The 17,997-nt window shown below is 44.8% G+C and overlaps 1 protein-coding gene across 1 annotated transcript in view; it reads left to right on the forward strand.

The window, feature by feature from the left end:
• LOC129335636 (sodium- and chloride-dependent GABA transporter 2-like) overlaps positions 1-17,997 on the forward strand; it is a 71,377-nt gene that overhangs the window by 52,878 nt on the left and 502 nt on the right. The window contains exons 7-13 of the mRNA XM_054988350.1: positions 2,003-2,106; positions 2,556-2,680; positions 4,315-4,427; positions 6,171-6,308; positions 10,723-10,825; positions 12,046-12,146; positions 16,562-16,732. Of these exons, the coding sequence (XP_054844325.1) occupies positions 2,003-2,106; positions 2,556-2,680; positions 4,315-4,427; positions 6,171-6,308; positions 10,723-10,825; positions 12,046-12,146; positions 16,562-16,732 (855 nt within the window). The remainder of the gene's footprint in view (positions 1-2,002; positions 2,107-2,555; positions 2,681-4,314; positions 4,428-6,170; positions 6,309-10,722; positions 10,826-12,045; positions 12,147-16,561; positions 16,733-17,997) is intronic.

The raw sequence follows: 17,997 nt of genomic DNA on the forward strand, positions 1-17,997 counted from the left end.
ATTCTCCTTTCCTTCATTTTATCTTCATAACAACTGGCTGAGAGTGTGCAACTGGCCCAAGGTCACTCAGCAAGCATCCATGGCATAGCGGAGGAGTTGAACATCAATTAATATTCAGCAGTTGAATATTAATGAGATTTATCATGATGGGTAGCCGTGTTAGTCTGTCTGTCTGAAGCAGTAGAAAAGAGCAAGAGTCCAGTAGCACCTATAAGACTAACAACGTTTGTGGTAGGGTATGAGCTTTTGTGAAGCTCACTTCTTCAGATACAGCTGAAGTCTTATTGGTGCTATTGAACTCTTGCTCTTTTCTATTTGTTAATTTTGTTAGTTGACACCTGCCAAAATCAATGCTATGCAAAATTCTGAGATTCCACATTCAAATGATACAATTTAAAAAAACAGCAACCTAGATTAACAGTACAATCCTAAACAGAGTTACTCCAGTCTAAACCAACAGGAGTCATTCTGGTTAGGATTGCACTGATACAGTATCTGTGGCCATCGTCACACGGGCTTTTATTTAGTGCTAAAATGGCGCTATTTCCCGGCAAACACCCACCTTATTCCAACACTGTAGCGATTTTCTTTCTTCTGCTTTGTGCTTGATAGTCGTGCTATTTTGTGCCTCAGTGTGAATGCCTCACATAGATGTATTTCGCCTCGCAACGCCCTATGCCCTCCCTTCAATCCCAGAATCCATTTCTTCCTGCGACTCCCCCTTTTTTAATTTTATTATGTCCTTATAACGCCATAACGACATAACACAATGCAAACTTTCTGCTGAAGCAAAAATGACTCAATCGCCATGGCAGAGTCTTCAGCGATGGGGATCACGTCAGACAGGGAGTTTTCTGCGGGCAAAGGGCTATTTATATAATTTCAAAGTTGGAAAGACAAAAGGGTCGTAATGTTTTGCTCTAACGGAATGTTTATATGCTGTTATTCCGTTATAGTGGAATTAAACGCCAGAATAATTTTTAAAAAGGGGGGGGAGGAGCTGCTTCTGCGCGGTTAGAGAGAACAGAACAGAGTGCTTCGGTGTGGACAGCTGGTGGCGCGAAGAGCCGTTAGGTGACCCAAAGAAACGTTACTGTGCCGATAACAGGTAGGACGCTATATGCTGTAAATTTAACGGGAGAGATGCCCGTGTGACGACGGCCTGTCTCAGATCTTCAGGATTTGAATCTAGGGCATAAGCTTTCAAGCGTGACAGCTCCCTTCTTCAAATATTATTGGAATCCTTCTTCAATTGAATTTTGTATAATCCCTATTGCAGATCTAATTTTGGTTCTTCATTGTTCAGCCCTGTTTTGTCCTCTCCTGCTTTTACGTATTAGCTAGGACTGCCAGGTCCCCTGCTCTCACCCTCTGCCCCTCCCCCCACTCACCTGGCTGGTGGGAGGAAAAGGCAGGGGGACAGGCCTCCTGGGTGCTCATTCAGCGTGGCGTGATGATGTCACTCCCAGGAGTGACATCATTGCACACTGAGTGCCTGTACTTTGCACCAGGCTGAAAAAAGGTAAGTGCTGGGTTCCCTCCTCCCGCTGGGAGGGTAAGGGAACCTGTGGCAACCCCAGTATTAGCACGTAGGTACCACAACCTGCAGGAAGTAGGCCAGGTTGGGGCTTCTAAGTACTGGTGGGTAGATGTGTTGCTTGACACAGAAGGCTTGGGGCCCTTCCTGGCAAGCAGGCAGGGTCCGTTCTAGTTCACTTCTGCTTCACAGCCTCTCCTTTGTGAATTAACTTGATTAGAACATAGGAGTATTAATTTGCCTCTTGGAACTGTAGACTAGAGGGTGCCTCTGGAGTGGATTTACTCACAGGTAAGACTGTCATTTGAGGGCAGCACGCCCACGGAAGGCAATTCTCTTCTTCAATGCCTGACCAACCACCGTCTGGAGAGCAAGGACATCTTCCTTGAGCTGCTGGTTGTGGAAAGGGCACTTGAGTGCATCTTCTGTCCCTCAACAATATTTTTTTCTCTTTCTCGCTTACAGGTGTGGATGGATGCAGGCACTCAGATTTTTTTCTCCTATGCTATTTGCTTGGGGTGCCTGACAGCTTTGGGCAGCTACAACCAGTATCATAACAACTGTTACAGGTAACAGAAACCAGGCCGTGAATGTAGAGTGTGGCAATCTGTACTCAGAAATGGCTGTGTCGTTTGCATGTGGCTCAAAGATGTATGTTGCCCAAACCAAGGGAATTTCTATTTTACTGCACTAATAATGGGAGAACCTTGAATATTTCCTGTGCAAGTGGGAATCCACTTGAGATTTGAAAGGTGAAGCAGTTATCAAATGACACTGTGCTGTGATGCAAATATCCTATATTTATCCACAGAGACAGTGTAGGTTCTAAAACTGTCAAGATACACGCCGTAATATTTGCAAATGAATCATTAAATGTACACATGAATTTCCATACATGCTTCTGTCTTATTGGCCGATCTTCTGATGCTTGTTATCTGATTTGCTGCCTCTCCATGCAAATGCTGCCTTCCGATTGGCTGTCTAAGTTTTTGTGTTGATATTAATTTCTTTTTCTTAGGGACTGCATTGCACTGTGTTTTTTGAACAGTGGCACAAGTTTTGTGGCTGGTTTTGCAATCTTTTCCATCTTGGGTTTTATGGCGCAAGAGCAGGGAGTGCCCATTTCCGAGGTAGCTGAGTCGGGTGAGTGGGTTATGCATGTGGGGTTTTCTAGAGCACACTGAAATGAAAGGAAACAAGCTTCAGTGTTGTTGACCACAACGCTGACCATGTAACTTCTTTTTTTTGGAAGACCTTTGAAAGGTAGTCCCTATTCTTCAGGTGGGTCGGAGAGGCAACCCTCTCCCGTCAGCCACCCATCTCTTCCCTTTCCTTCTGCCATTGACTTCAATCGCAAAACTTCATTTGCTAACCATTATTTGGTAACCATAATGGCATCCACCATCTTGGTCAGCAGCCACGTTCCCCATATTGCTGTGCATGTGCCCTTGTGCAGTATCATAATGGAATCATGGTGGCCTGGACTGGTGTACCAAGAGCCAAAGAGAGAGTGTCAGAGAGATGCTGTGTGGGGCTACCAACCAACACCCAGCTGCGTGGGGAATGAACTGAACTAGATCACCTCGGCAGCGTTTCAGTCCCTTGAAGCTGATAAACAGAAGCGCCATTTGTATGGCTGGCTGCATGTGCCCAGCAGTGAATTGATGGGATCTAAATTCAAACTGACTGTGCAGCAAAGTGATGTTCGTCCCCATTTGCTAAATTCATCTATGTCAGAATGCAGTGAAGTCTGGGCCATTTTTCAGCTGGCTCTGTGTTGCCTGCTGCCTGGCAAGTTGAGCGAATGTCAGACGCATCCCATGATCTCTCCCCTTAGGAAAGCTGAATAAGAATGGCTTGATCCATTTGTGACTCTTAGTATGTCTGTGGCTTATGCATCTTTACTAAGGCAAGTTCACCTATTACATTTTTTGGACATGATCGAACAAAGAAGTTTCACACGTGATGCAAGTTTTTCAGAAGCATGCTTGCAAACACGGATATCACTCACGCATATCTTACAAGGGGCCAGGATTGGAGGCAACAACCTGTTGAATGTATTCTTAGGGATTAACTCAGGTTTACTACCATGTGATATGTGAAAAGCTGCCTAATATACCTTAACTCTGTATGCCATGCCCCCCTTTTGGCAATGAAATCCTACATGATTCAACAGGCCTACTTAATCTCCCTTGGTTGCTTCAGTAGTAAGTCCTCCGTACCTTCTTTGTACACATACAAGTAAGAACCTATCCATCCCCCATATACTTTGCTCTTGTCGAGGTCCTTTCTGTTCCTTTATTCCTATCAACTGTAGTTGTGGTTCACAAAAAATGGTGCTCCTTTGATTCCTAAACTGTTTATGGCTTAGTTCTCCCTGAGGCTGAAAATGAAGATACACATGACTAGAAAAAAGAAATCCTTGTGTAATAAAAAGTGGCATTTCAAAGAGAAGAGTTCTACTCAAACCTCCTTTCCAGATTTGTTTATATGCTTATTTATTAGATTTGTAGCCTTTCTCCAAGGAGATGGTAAAGTGGGACATTGTTTTCCTTCTCGCCTTTTAGACAAAGACCTAGACAAACTAGTTTTTTGTGTGGAGGGAGTTTTTCTTCTCTACGGAGAAGAATTCATTAACAGTCTGTAATGGCTAAACCCAGATGCAGATTGACAACCTCAATAAGAACAGGGTTTGTCTTCATGGCATTATGCTCACACCACCTGTGTTCTGCCCGCGTGTCTCATGAGTTTTTCGCTTATGAATTTTATCTCGGCAGGACCTGGCCTGGCGTTCATCGCGTATCCCCGAGCGGTTGTCATGCTGCCCTTTTCTCCGCTCTGGGCCTGTTTCTTTTTTGTCATGGTCGTCCTGCTGGGATTGGACAGTCAGGTAATGATGCCTTGGAGGGCCCAGCTGGCCCGAGCCAGCTTCTTTCCTAAGGGACAGAGAGCATCGCAGAAGGCGTATTGCAACTTAGTGCCTGCGGACTATTTGAAAGGTGGAGGTGAAGAAAGGGATCTGGATTAGCTGAAATAGTTTTTCTGCTTTATTAGATCTGAGATTTGCCTCTGTTTTCCTAGCTCATCGTCTTTTGGGTTTAGGGGGAGGTAGTGCAGATGTTGAGTAGGTAAAGAGAGGGTAAACTCATCCATTTTAGCTTTTGATGTTGGCTTCAAAGAATTCATGATGGCATATTATTGTTGAGGACAATTAGAGACTCTGTGATGAGAATTAGGGTTGCCCACTCCCTCCTTGCAACCAACAGGTCTCTTACCTTCGGAGGTGGGGGCCCTCGCCATTGATGTCACGAGGTCACCAGTGATGTGCTGATGTCACTCCTTGTGCACCCAGAATTGAGGTCAGCATGTCACTGGGCACACTCTGGCACTTCTCAAAAACTCTATGGTTTTACCATAGTCTTCTTGAGAAATGTCAGAGCATTACATATTTAAACTGGAAGTGATGCAGGTGCAGCAGTGTGATGCTGGTATGCCAGCCCCCCTCTCCCAGTTTCTCATGCTAGTGCCCAGGGCACCAGCAGGCACTGAGTGGAATTGCTGGGAGGCCTCTCACTATAGTGGCAACCCTATTGAATGGAATTACTTATGCAGCCAGAAATTGACACCAGGCTAGCTGTCCTCTGCAGCAATGAACATTTGAGGAATGAAGGCCAGTTAAGAACCTAGTGGAGAAAAAATATTTGCAATATGCTGGAGAGCACTGAGAATTTTTTAAAACTTGCAAGTGGTGTAAGGGAAACCTTGGTCCCCCAAGATATGCATGCATTTCCTGAATTTCACAAATTGCTTCAATTCCAGTATCCCTGTTTTGTTTTTGTTTCTCCCTTCTGAGAAATGAACTTCTTGTGACATTAGAGACAAGGACAACATATGGCATTGCAAGGAAACAGTACCTACTGTATGCCTAGTAGAGGTGGGCACGGACTGGGAAAAACCCATCAATTTTCACTGACCAAGGACCACTTATGGATCTGCCCAGGTTCGTGGACCAGTTTGTTGGTCCATGGTCTGTCACTTCTGTGGGCCCTGGGACCGCCCCCTTCACACTCACAGACTCCAAACTCTCAGCGAGTCTTCAGCAGGCTCTCCTCCAGCCACCCTCCAAGTTTAGCCAAGATTGCCATTTGGATATCTGAGTTACAGACCCCCAAAGTGGCCGCCCCCCAGGAAACTTCCAGTACATCGAATAGGAGCTGCAAATGCCATTTGACTTGCATTGGCTTGCAGCACCAAAAAGTTGCAATGAAAACATGGGATGGAGTTGGAGAATCTTACTCTGAGAATGGAATGACAATCCCCGGAGTGGAATGACACTTCCTGGGAACAGAAAACCTGCTCTGCGGCTGCAATGGCCAGGGAGAAAAGTACTCTTTGAGGGGACAGTCAAGGAAATGTTTTTGGGGAGAGAGCAGGAATATTCTTTTAAAGGACACAAGGACAGACAATCTATGAAAAATCTGTCATTTGTCTCCAGCCATGTTTTCCTGGAACATGCAAGGGAACTGTTGAGGGTTTGTGTTCAGTGCATTGTGATCTCTCGTAGGGAACAGGGAAAGCGAGCTCCTCTGATAGGAACGACCTGATGGATTCCTGAATTCTCCCTTCTGTTTAGTTTGTCTGTGTGGAAAGCCTGGTGACTGCTATTGTCGACATGTACCCGGGAATTTTCCGAAAAAAGAACCGCAGAGAAATCCTGATCTTGCTTGTCTCCATCATCTCGTACCTCGTGGGGCTGGTCATGATCACCGAGGTAGGGTCTTGAGAGAGAAGGGGAGAGAACCTACTTTTCTTTGTTGACATAACTTGTATGGAAAATTCAACTGCAAATCTGTTAGTCGGAGGAAAAGAGATTTTCCATTACTTGCCATGGTCGCAGACCACATTTCAGTAGTCCTCAAAAGAGAGTTTCAGCCAGAAGGCTGGGCTTGAAGAATCTGCCCAGATTCCTCTTTCTGAAAACAAGTATTTTGAAAGCTGTGGATGCACCTAGAAGCTTCCCCTGAAGTTTCCTAAACTTTCTGTCTTCTGATTTATGGTATCTGCTGTAGAACCCAGTACATTGCGGAGGTTTCAGGAGCATATTCTAACACACACTCTTCACATATTGTTGGAAGAGGAAGATTCAGTGCTGTCCCTTTCCTCAGGTTTCAGAGGGGGACAAGCCAAAGAGTTAGGAAGATAGAGAGGTCAGGGCACTCTGTTTACTGTTTACTGCTTTTACTGCTCTGACTATCTTTTGATATGTAGATTGCTGTTCTCAGGATTTCTGCCATGTGCCAGGCTAGCCCAAGTAGAGGAGTCAAAGTTCAGTCCAGGGTCAGAGCACAAGTCCAAAGTTCAAGAGCCAAGTCAGGGGGTCTGTAGGTCAGTACCGGTAAAGTCAGGTCCAGATGCGAGCAGAGACAGGGCACAGTCCAAAGGCTACAGGAGCAAGGCACAGTTCAAGGAAGTGGCTGCAGCAGTAGCAGGACTTCAACTCGTTGTTTCCACACCTAGCAGTTCCTCTAGACTGGCTTTTATAGCCATCCCAGGCATGGTTTGCAGACTGCTGCTTGGGCTCTATCCTGATGCTACTCATCATCACTATCGACAAGCAGCTGGCATCGTCCCAGGAGGCAAGCACTGCGCCTTCTCTCCTGCAGCTCCACTCTCTGCCTTCGTCTGCGGTGTTCTTTGGGTGTGGGTGAACCTGGGTGTGTGTGTGGAAGCCCCTGGCTGGGCTTCCCCTGTGGTGTTGGACGTCCCTGGCTGGGCTTCCCCTGTGGTGTTGGACGTCCCTGGCTGGGCTTCCCCTGTGGTGTTGGACGTCCCTGGCTGGGCTTCCCCTGTGGTGTTAGATGTCCCTGGCTGGGCTTCCCCTGTGGTGTTGGATGTCCCTGACTGGGCTTCCCCTGTGGTGTAGGAGCTGGAGGGTACTGGTGGCTCTGCCCCAGCTGCTGGCTGTGGACTCTGATTAGCCAGCAGTTGTTGTTCCTGATCACCTGTGGTGGCTGAGTCAGGGCTTGTTACACAAAGCTCCTCTTCTCCTGAGGAGCCAGGGCTGGCTACACAAGGCTCCTCTCCTCCTGAGGAGTCACTGTCACTGAGCCCAGACTGGCCCATGACAATTTCCTCCTCCTGACTTCCTTCCTCTCTCTCTTCTTCCTGCCTTTGTTCCAGACATCCTTCTTCTCCCTCCGTCTTGGACTTGTCATAGCATCCATGCCCATCATTAGACTGGATAGGTAGTTAAGATCTATCCGCCTCCTTTCCTATCAGAGTATGGAGTTCCTACAATACAGAACTCTTATTTCTTTTCTAAATATAAGCAAGTGTGTGCTTTGTAATTTTCATTCCTGCACACACAGTAGCCAGCAGAACCAGCTGACAACCACCTATAATCATTCTTCCTCTGCTAAATGATAAACTCTGCTAACGGCCCCAAAATGGAATCCTTTAATTAGGTGTCGGGCTAACATACAATTTATTTATCACATATAACATGGAACAAGCCTGTTGGGTCATCTGTGTTGACCCACATAAACTAACAGCATGACCTAAATCATGTTCAATATTCCCAGTGCTCTGTGTAGGTTTTTTATTTTCAAATTTATAATTTTTATTCAATATTTTTAAATTACAAACCGAACTCTTAAGCAGTTTAACAATGAACTAACAAACATTCATAGTAACAAAATTTGTAACTGACGTGACGTGGGAGATTACATTGAAGCATATCAATAAAATGTCTTTACATATCTCACATATTTTGTACACGTTCACTCCAACATGATTTGGAATCAGTTTTATCTTTACTATCTCATCAATAGGATGATAATAAATAATAATATTCCCTATTTGATTGCAGGTTTCATTGAGTTTTGGGCCATTTTCACACGGCCAGGCACCCGGAAGATCGTGTGAAACTCACGCCATAAAAGCGTCTTCCTAGCGCAATTTCTCAGCACGATCCCCTTTAATGGCCCTTTTTCTGACGTCATCGGGCCATTAAAGGGGATCATGCCGGGAGATCGTGCTAGGAAGATGCTTCATGCTGTGAGTTTGCGCGATCTCCCGGGACGCGTGTGAAAACGGCCATTATCTGACAGAAATTCTAAGACTGGAAACCATCGTTCTAAAAATTGCGATGTGTAGTGTTCAGACTCAGACTGGGCGATATGGTCAGACAGTTTTTCCATTGCAAAATAATCCCAAAACTGATTATACCGCTACAGTTGGAGGACTGTTTCGTTTCCATTCAGAAGCAATTACCGATTTGGCTATTTACAACAAAATAAATATGAGGTTTTTCCTCATCCTTGGAACTGTACGGTCCTTCCAATACTCTGTGTAGGTTGATAATAGTGAGCAAGCGGCATAATTATAGTATCTGCATAAGTGGCTCATTCCTACAGTTCACTACAGGGGCATGACATCGTTTTTGTAGATACAGTCTTGGATATGTCACATTCCTAGTTTCTCCCTATGAGGAGACTTAAATATAGACCTACTGCATGCTTCTACATTCCCAGACTATAACTTAACTCTTTTTAAAATTCCATTTGGTATTCAGAGGCTGAAAGAAGAGCGCTGCTAAGATTGCAGCCCAGAAACAAGTCAATGCTATGTGTTCTGTCATGTTGTGGCATACTTTAGGAATGGTTTCCAAAGATATATATTTTTTAATTATTAATAGTAATATTTAGCATTTATATAGCAGCCAACATTTTAAACACTTCTAATACATTATCTTGCTGTAATACTTAAAACAATTCTGTAAAGTAGGCTGGTATCTTCCTTTTGCACATGGGGGGTCTGAGGATGAAAGAGTTTGCATTAAGCCACCTAGTGAGTTCCTGACAAAGGTGATATTTGAACTGGGCTGTGCCATGGGATCATCCCTCACTCCCTCTTGATCATTACAGCATACCCACTCCCCTGAAATAACTGCATATTGTACCCCCCTCCCCACTCCACTGGGGCACTCAAAACACTGTATATTATTTAGTCCAATACAGATAAATGATGCTCCAGCACTTGATAGTAAATCTTTTAAAAATGCATGATGACATTGCAGGCGAAGGGTGGGAAAGGGCTATTGAGAACAGCCAAGAGTTCCCTTCCTAAATGTGCAGAAAGAATAAAAATCTCTTCAGATACTCCTTGAAAAGGACAAAAAAAAGCAAAGCTACTAATATAGAGGAGAAAAATCCACTCTGTAGCACCCATTGAAGTAAAGAACACATCAACTGCTATTGTACTTTGCCATTTTGTTTATTTACACAGTCGCCGTCTTCTCCCTCCCAGCCCCTCCAAGGAGTTCATGGGGGATATTCTTCTTTCCCCCTGCCCCCTTGCTTTTTATCCTTGCAACAACTCTGTGATGTAGGTTGGACTGGGAGATGGTGACTGGCCCAAGGTTACTCATTGCTGGGCAGGAATTTGAACCCATGTTTCTCGTGTCCCAGTTCAAGAGACTTTTAGCACTCTGTTTTTAAGAGCACATGACTCTGTTTTGAGATTTTAAGTGAGTAATGAGCTGGGACATGTAGCTACCATGGCAAGTGTCACAGAGTAGAAACTCTGTACATAGCTAATGTGGCTGATTCATTTTCTGTTATGCAACTGAGGTTTGGTTCCATGCTGCATCGGTAACATATGCAAGATTGTCAGGCCCTGCTTACGTATCACCCAATTGCTTCTGCTTTCTTCTTTCTGGATTAGTCTCAAGGATAATCCTGCTCAATGATGGCTCACATAGTGAAAACGATGACATCACAATGCTATGTAGCCAATCAGAGTTCGCTATGTGCTGGATGTATTCAGGATATGGAGATGATGAAAACGAACACCTTTGCAAGATGTATTGAAAAGTATTTGCAAAATATTTGCAAAACTTGAGTGATTTCAGCCATAAGGCAGGTCTGTTTTGTCTGTCCGGGTATAGGAAGGTATTGTATTGAAGTAAACAGTATAACAAGGCAGAATAATAAGAGGCTTTACGAATTACTATCTGAATTTAGATTTCTGGATAAGAGGCTGTGTTGTATTTAAAATGAAATGATCAAGGGATGACTCAAAGCCGCCAAGCATTTTTGGAGAGTCTCGTATTTATTAATATTTGCTCCAGCTTAGATTTCTATTTTCTCTTTCTTTCTCACCACCTCCCCTGACTCCATGTTTAGGGTGGAATGTATGTCTTCCAGTTGTTTGACTACTATGCTGCTAGCGGGATGTGCCTTCTCTTTGTCGCTATTTTTGAGACGCTGTGCATTGGTTGGGTTTATGGTGAGTATAAATGTGGCAAGAAACACGTGCCACTGTCTTTGGATTTGCTGTCTGAACAGGTCATTAAAGCACTAGTCTGCAGCTATACATGGCACCAAGACATTCTCTGCAATGGTGGGTTGCAATCATACCTTTTTTGCAGCAGCGATAGGCAAGTGGCAGCCGGTAGACCGAATCTGGCTCAATGATAACTTCAGGTGGCTAAGACTGCTCCCACAAAAAGGTTTTTCCTCCACTGTCCAAATGTGTTAGAACATTACGTGGAAGGGATACTGTGCATTTTCTGCACTGGTGCGATTTTCCTATCAGACCCTTGAGGGTGCCCATTATTTTCCTAATATTTTTTCCCCTGACATGCTGCTGCAGTGTGAGCTTTTAAAAAAGCGGCAATCAGGGCGTTTTTTCAGGGGGGACACGGGGGAATGGAGTTCCACCACCTCTTGAAAATACTCGGCAATAGTGCTTGAAAATAATATGATTTCAAAGAATCCCATGTGTTTCTTCTTCATTTCCCTCTTGAGAGTTCCGCCACCTCTTTTCCCAGAAAAAAACCCCTGGCGGTAATTGCTATTAATTATGCTATTGTGTCATGGTACTGTAACAATTTATTGCCACTTATTTATTTCCACTTCAGGTTCTTCTGAATTCCCAGTATTCATTGTTGTGTAATCAAGTTGTTCTATTGCAGAAATATAAGGGGAAATGTGTGGGCACTTTTTTCCTGATCGCCTGGGAAGGAATGGGGAGGGGAAGCTATAAGGAGACTGGAGGGATATAATATGTTGGTTTAAAGTATTGTGTAATAAAAAGGGGATAGACTATCACCACAGTTGCTTGATGACAACATTGAGAGCCAAATGTGCAGAAAACTCCCACCTGTGGAAGCTTTGTTACCAATGCGCACACAAGCTTAGCAGTGATGAAAATAACCTAGAATGCTCTCGAAGGCTTATTCTTCTTATTTTGTTTCATGATACAGAGGAAACTGTATGTGGTGATTTTGAGGCTTCCATGTCTGGAGGAAGCAGGTAATCTTTCCCCTGGCCAGCAGAGTTGCTAATCATTGCTGTCCACTGTGAGGCCATTTTCCCTGCTCGCTCCTTTTTACGTACCTTAGTAGGTTCTTCCCCCTCCCTAAGAGGTCTCTTTCTCCTTGCCGTCTCCACTCAATGTGGTGTTAGCATTTTGATTTCTCTCTCTCTCATTTTCCCTTTTCACAGGTGCTGACCGTTTCTATGATAATATTGAAGACATGATTGGCTATCGGCCATGGTCTGTCATCAAATACTGCTGGCTATTCATCACGCCAGCTGTTTGCCTGGTGAGTGAGACATCGTGCAGTCCCTTTGTGTTGAGGCCGAGGAAAAGAGTGCTCCTAAAGATAAGAGGAATAGGGTTGAGCTGTTCTGCAAATGTGAATATGGCTGACTGTGCCTCATCAATCCTGCTTTGTACTAGTGTGTTCCTGCAAGGCAGTGGTGGGGCATAATGAAGTTCGCCAGATCTTCTGCTACCTTCTCTATTGGGTGAGACCTTCTGCCCACCCCCAGCTGGCCCTTCCCACTGTTGCTTAGCTAAGTGATGGGAGAAATATGAGGGGTGGGGTTGACAGAACCCTCACTTAATGAAGTCACTTCCAGTACAATTGAAAGTGATGTCACCATGTCAGCCATAAATTCTAGCATTTGTTTAAAACTCTATGGTTTAACCCCCACCCCTACAGGTTAGTTTCCTGCCAGTTGCCAGCCTTGCGCTGGCAACCTTAGACATGATAGTGGAAGATCGTATTGTGGGATATCTTGTAAGCATAAGACGGGTGCCTATTGATCAGTGGCACCAGCAGGCAGCTTTCAACCAGATATTGCGTGTTACTTGGAAGTGGCCCTGGTACTAGAGTTAAGGCAGCAGCAGCAGGTAGCCACGGTACAGCACTGGAGGTTTTTTGAAGCTGGAAATGGTTTGAGAATGGAGCAGGTTGGCCTTGAGAGCTAGTGTGGTACAGTGGATAGAGAGCTGGAATAACACACAAGACATCTTACACAGGGACACTCAAGTGAAAGATTTTACACTTGTTCTCCCATTGTGGATTCACATGCACTGCTAGGGGGAGAGAATACATTTGAATATAAGACCACACAAAAAGTAAGCCACTTGAGTGTCCCCTGTATAAGTTGTCTAGTGTAGAGGGCCTCTAAGAGACTTGAGTTCAAATTCCCACTCAGACTTGATGCTCATTGGATAACCTACCTCACAGTGTTGTTGTGAATAAAGGGTGAAAATTGTATGCCACCCTGAGCTTACTTGCAGGAAGGGCAGGATAACAATAACAACAACAACATCAGTCGATTTATATACTGCCTTTCAGGACAACTTAACGCCCAGTCAGAGCCGTTTACAAAGCGTATTCTTAAAACAATCACCCTGTGAGGTGGGTGGGGCTGAGAGAGCTCTGAAAGAGCTGTGACTGACCCAAGGTCACCCAGCAGGCTTCAAGTGGAGGAGTGGGGAATCAAACCCCACTCTCCAGATTAGAGTCCTGCCACTCTTAACCACTACACCTAACTGGCTCTCCTAATACTCCTAATTTTGCACCCTGAAGGCATGAGATGAGCCCTGTCTCCTTCATGCCTTCATGAAGTTTGGTTTGAAATCAACAGCGCATGGTTGATTTTTCTCAGACTTGGCAGTAGGGTAGAAGTGGCAGTGGCGTTGAATATGTCCCTTAGGTATAATTAATTGTTTAGAAAATGTATATACTGCCTCTCCAGAGGACCTGCATAAGGTAGCTTAGAAAGGCTGATAAAATCATGAAATAGTGAAAAATTATTAAAAATGAACCTAGCTGTTAAAAACCCAGTTAGAGCATAAAATGTTTAACAGCCTAAAATGATTCCCGTTAAACAGTTTCCAAGCTAGAAGCAGACTGTAAAAACTGTTTTAAAAAGTCACCCACCCTTTAATTAAAGGCCTGAGTAAAAAGGAATGTGCCTAAAAGTAGAGTAGGTACCAGGTGAGCTGCAAGGGGGAACACATTCTACAGGTGAGGTGAGATACCACCACTATAAGAGCCCCATCTATGATCACCACCACTGCAAAGATCACTTCAGCAATTCAGAGATCAATTCAGCAACAAATACTTATAGAGGATATAATTTGTCTTGGAAGTTTTCAAAAGAAGGGTGGACGCAGTCTTCTGTCATCGATAGTTTTGATAGACGATATACTGTAATTAAGACCTAGAATCAACCACTGACTCCCTTGTTATTCTGGATTAGATATTCTAAGGGGATATTTTTACCTTGTTTTGAGAGAGGAGCTAATGATCCCTGGAAGATCATTTCCCCTACAATTTCTTGGATGAAACTATGATAGGTAAAAATACATCCATAATGTAGACATGCTGTTTGAGAGCTCTCTGTTGCTATAAATAGACCCAACTTAAGTTGCCTGTGCTTGAAGGAGTGTTACATGCTTCCTGCCTTACGTAGCTTAACATATATGATTAGATTTATGCAAAGCATTCACAATGAGACCCAGTGCAGAAATGTTTCATGTTCTCAGAAGCAGTCCCTTTTTTTTGTTTACAGAAAAGCTGCCAGTAATAGGGCTCCTGGACATTCTGTTATGGTGGGAGATCTCCCGCTGGCAGCCCACTTTTCCCAAGTGACAGTGAAGGGGGGGGGGAGAGAGCGAGAGCGAGCGAAAGAGCAAGGTGGCATCGTCAACTTTGCTATGTCACTTCTGGGGGGAACCCTGGAAGACATTGCTAACATTGCATGTGCTGCTGTGCCCCAACCCTAATCCTCCCACTGGTTGCCAGTCTCTGCCTGGCAACCCTAGCTGGTACTCATGCATAAGGCTGCACTAATTTCCACCAATTTTCCTGCTCAGGACTTGGGAGAGCGCCCCCCCACAAAAGGTACTTATACTCAGTACTGTGGTGAGTACCGCTACAAAAAAAGAGGGAGTAGTAAACCTTACAAGCGCTGAGGTAGGATTGCCAGGCTGAGACTGGCAACTAGGGTTGCTGGCCATCCCTGCCAGCCCCTGCCCCACTTACCTCGTAGGTGGGGCATGGTGGGGGCGGTCAGGGAGTGTTGGGAGGTTGGCTGGAGCTGCTGCATCATGCCCCAAAATGGCCTGTGCACTCCAGGGGCCTTCTGCTGATATCACTTCTGTTTTAAAATGGAAGCAATGGGGGCTTTGTGGGGCCAAATTGGCCCCAAATATTAAAATTTTGCTATATTTGGGGCTGATATGGCCCTGCTGAGCCCCCATCACTTCTGTTTAAAACTGGGAGTGACATCAGTGGAAGGCCTCCAGTGTGTGTGCATGCAAGAACAGAGGACCGGCACCCCTCACCCGGATGGTATTTCACCATCCCCAGGACTAAAGGTAAGAGGGGACATGGCAACCTGCCTGGCAGTTGGCTGGAAAATTTGTGGCAGAGACATGGTGGGAGGTGCTGCCATAGTACATATGATGATGTCACTTCTGGGGAAAACCAAGAAGATCTAGGAATTGCCAGACACTCTATGGTTACCATAGAGGTCTGGTGATTCCTATAGTTTCTGGTGATTCCTGGAGCTATCGCCATTGCTTCTAGGTTTTCCTTGGAAGTGATGTCATCATGCTTGCGAAGTTGATGAGATTTTAAATTTTTTCCCAGCTGCAACTTATTGTGGTGGGCAATGGGAGCTTGAGGCGGAGAATCCTCTGACCAGAGGGTTAGGAGTCGCAGCCTGAGGAGCTCTTGTCATCATAAGCCTCCAGGCCACACTATAAATAGTTATATGATAAGAATCTCTTGCATTTTTTTTAAAAAGCTAATCAACAGCCTCACATGGCTGTCTTGAAAATGAGGAGAATTATTTATTACTTTTTAATCCAGCCAGTCATCCAAGGACCTCAAGGTGAAGTTCATGGAGTCTTCCCTCTGCCATTTTCCCTGTGCGTAGGCTGAAGGATAGTGACTCTCTCCAAATTAGGGTTGCCAACTGATCTCTGTAGTCTGGAGATCTCCCAGAAATACAACTAGTCTCCAGACTACAGAGATCAATTCCCCTGGAAAAAATGGCAGCTTTCAAGGGTAAACTCTATGGAATTAAAGCATGCTAAGGTCCCTCCCCTCCCTAATCTCCACCCTTTCCAGCCTCTATCCCCCAAATATTCAGGAATTTCCCAACCCAGAATTTGCAGCCTCACCCCAAATCATGCAACTTCATGACAGAGGGAGGGAGACTGTCACTTGAACCCAAGTCTTCCCATTCTAGCCTTCTGACAACTATACTCCACTAAGCATCAGTTAGCTTTGCAAGAAGAAAAAAAAGAATTACCTGGAAGAGTCATGAGAATAAAGAGTTAAATGCTCTTGTAGAGCTGCTAATTAGTATTTTTTAAAATAGCAAGAACATTGCATGTAGTTTGGACCTCACTGAGGACATTAACTGGTGTCTAAGATGTGCCTCTTCTGAATGCAGGTGGAGGCTCAGATGTTCTGAGGTAATAACATCAATTTATATAAAGACAACTGAAGAGAGATTGGTGTTTTGGATAACAAATTGACAACCAAATGAAAATTCCTCTGTAGAAACTCTGGGGCTTTGATTTTTATCTATGTTATATTATCCCTGGTCTTGAAGATCAGTCATACTGGAATGGAGGAGTTCAGCTTTGGGAAGGAAGCCTGTGGCCGTTGGTGTGTCTAACCCTCCTTCTCTCCCTCTGCTTCTCCAGGCGACATTTCTCTTTTCTCTGATTAAATACACCCCACTAACATACAACAAGAAATACGTGTACCCGTGGTGGGGAGATACTGTCGGCTGGCTGTTGGGTCTCTCGTCTATGGTGTGCATCCCTCTCTGGATTGTATATAAACTTTCCACCATCAAGGGCTCCCTGAGAGAGGTGAGGCGGTTGCTTTTTTTAATGGGGCTTGGGATACAGAGCGGCTGCTTGCCACTAGTAAATTGACTAGAAGGCCTTTTGAGGTCACTTTGCTTGTGTTACTGGCTAATTAATGGACCAAGGTGGTGAACTGGAAAGAGCTAGTGGCTTGATTGGATTTGAGTAGGCTTGAGGGCTACACAGACCAAACTTCCTACCTGTGTGCTTTTATTGACTGCACAGTCCTTTAAAAATGTCATCAGTAAAGAGCTTTGCTTTTTTTGGTTCCCCTGCATTTTCTCTCACTACCACCTCCTCTTTTTGGATATTGACTTCGAGATGAAACACTTCATGGATTTTCTACGTGGCATTTTAAAACTTACAATCACAGAAAATGAGCAGTAAAGTTCAGAGCTATTGGAGGAGCGACTGTGCCCACTGGATTGGTTTTCTAACATTTCTAGTTTGAACTGCGCCCATACATACCTGGCAACTTTTAAGCTTCAGAGGACACTGAAAGGAACCATTTCAGATTTCATTGGTGAGAGGAATAGGGTTGCCAGGTGTCCAGTTTTCACCCAGACAGTCTGGTATTTGGGGAGATTCTCCGAGGAAAACGTTCCTCCAGAACTGGACACCTGGACCCTCCTCTTCCCCCCCCCCCCTCCAGGCTGCACAGGGCAGCCACCAGCCTGGAGAAGTGGCCAGCCAGCCCGGGCATCCAGGTATCCTCCTATGGCTGCACAGCACTACCCAGGCGTGGCTCCCAGAAGTGGGGGTGTAGCATGATGATGTCACTTCCTGCAATGATGTCATCACACCGCCCTGGGAGCGCAGCATGCATGTATGGTTGGATTTAAAAAGTAAGTCCACCCCTGCCTCTCCCTGGGGTCTGCTATTAGTGTGGACCCCATCTGGCAACCAAGAGAGAAAAAGGGAAGGAGATTTATAGCAAGGTTCAAATGTTTTCTTTTATTCAAGACACACAGTTTTAGGACATTTATCTTAAGATCTGTGGTGGTTTCTTCTTAATAGATATATGGGAGTAAACCAGGATTGCCAATGTGCAGGTGGGCCCTGGAGAGATCCTGGAATTATTTCCTCTTTGGCTCCCAGAAGGGGAGGTGAAACTGACAAAGTCTTTGAGGAGCCGAAGAGGAAATAAACAAACCTCCTGAGGAACTATATGTGCAAGCTCTGTATAGAGGGAGATTGACAAAGCCTTCTGATCTGTCCTTTTAAGAAATCAACTTCCTGGCTAACATTGCACCTTGCTTCACTTGAGC

The sequence above is a fragment of the Eublepharis macularius genome, chromosome 9 (assembly GCF_028583425.1).
Source record: "Eublepharis macularius isolate TG4126 chromosome 9, MPM_Emac_v1.0, whole genome shotgun sequence".
NCBI classification, from domain to species: Eukaryota; Metazoa; Chordata; class Lepidosauria; order Squamata; family Eublepharidae; genus Eublepharis; species Eublepharis macularius.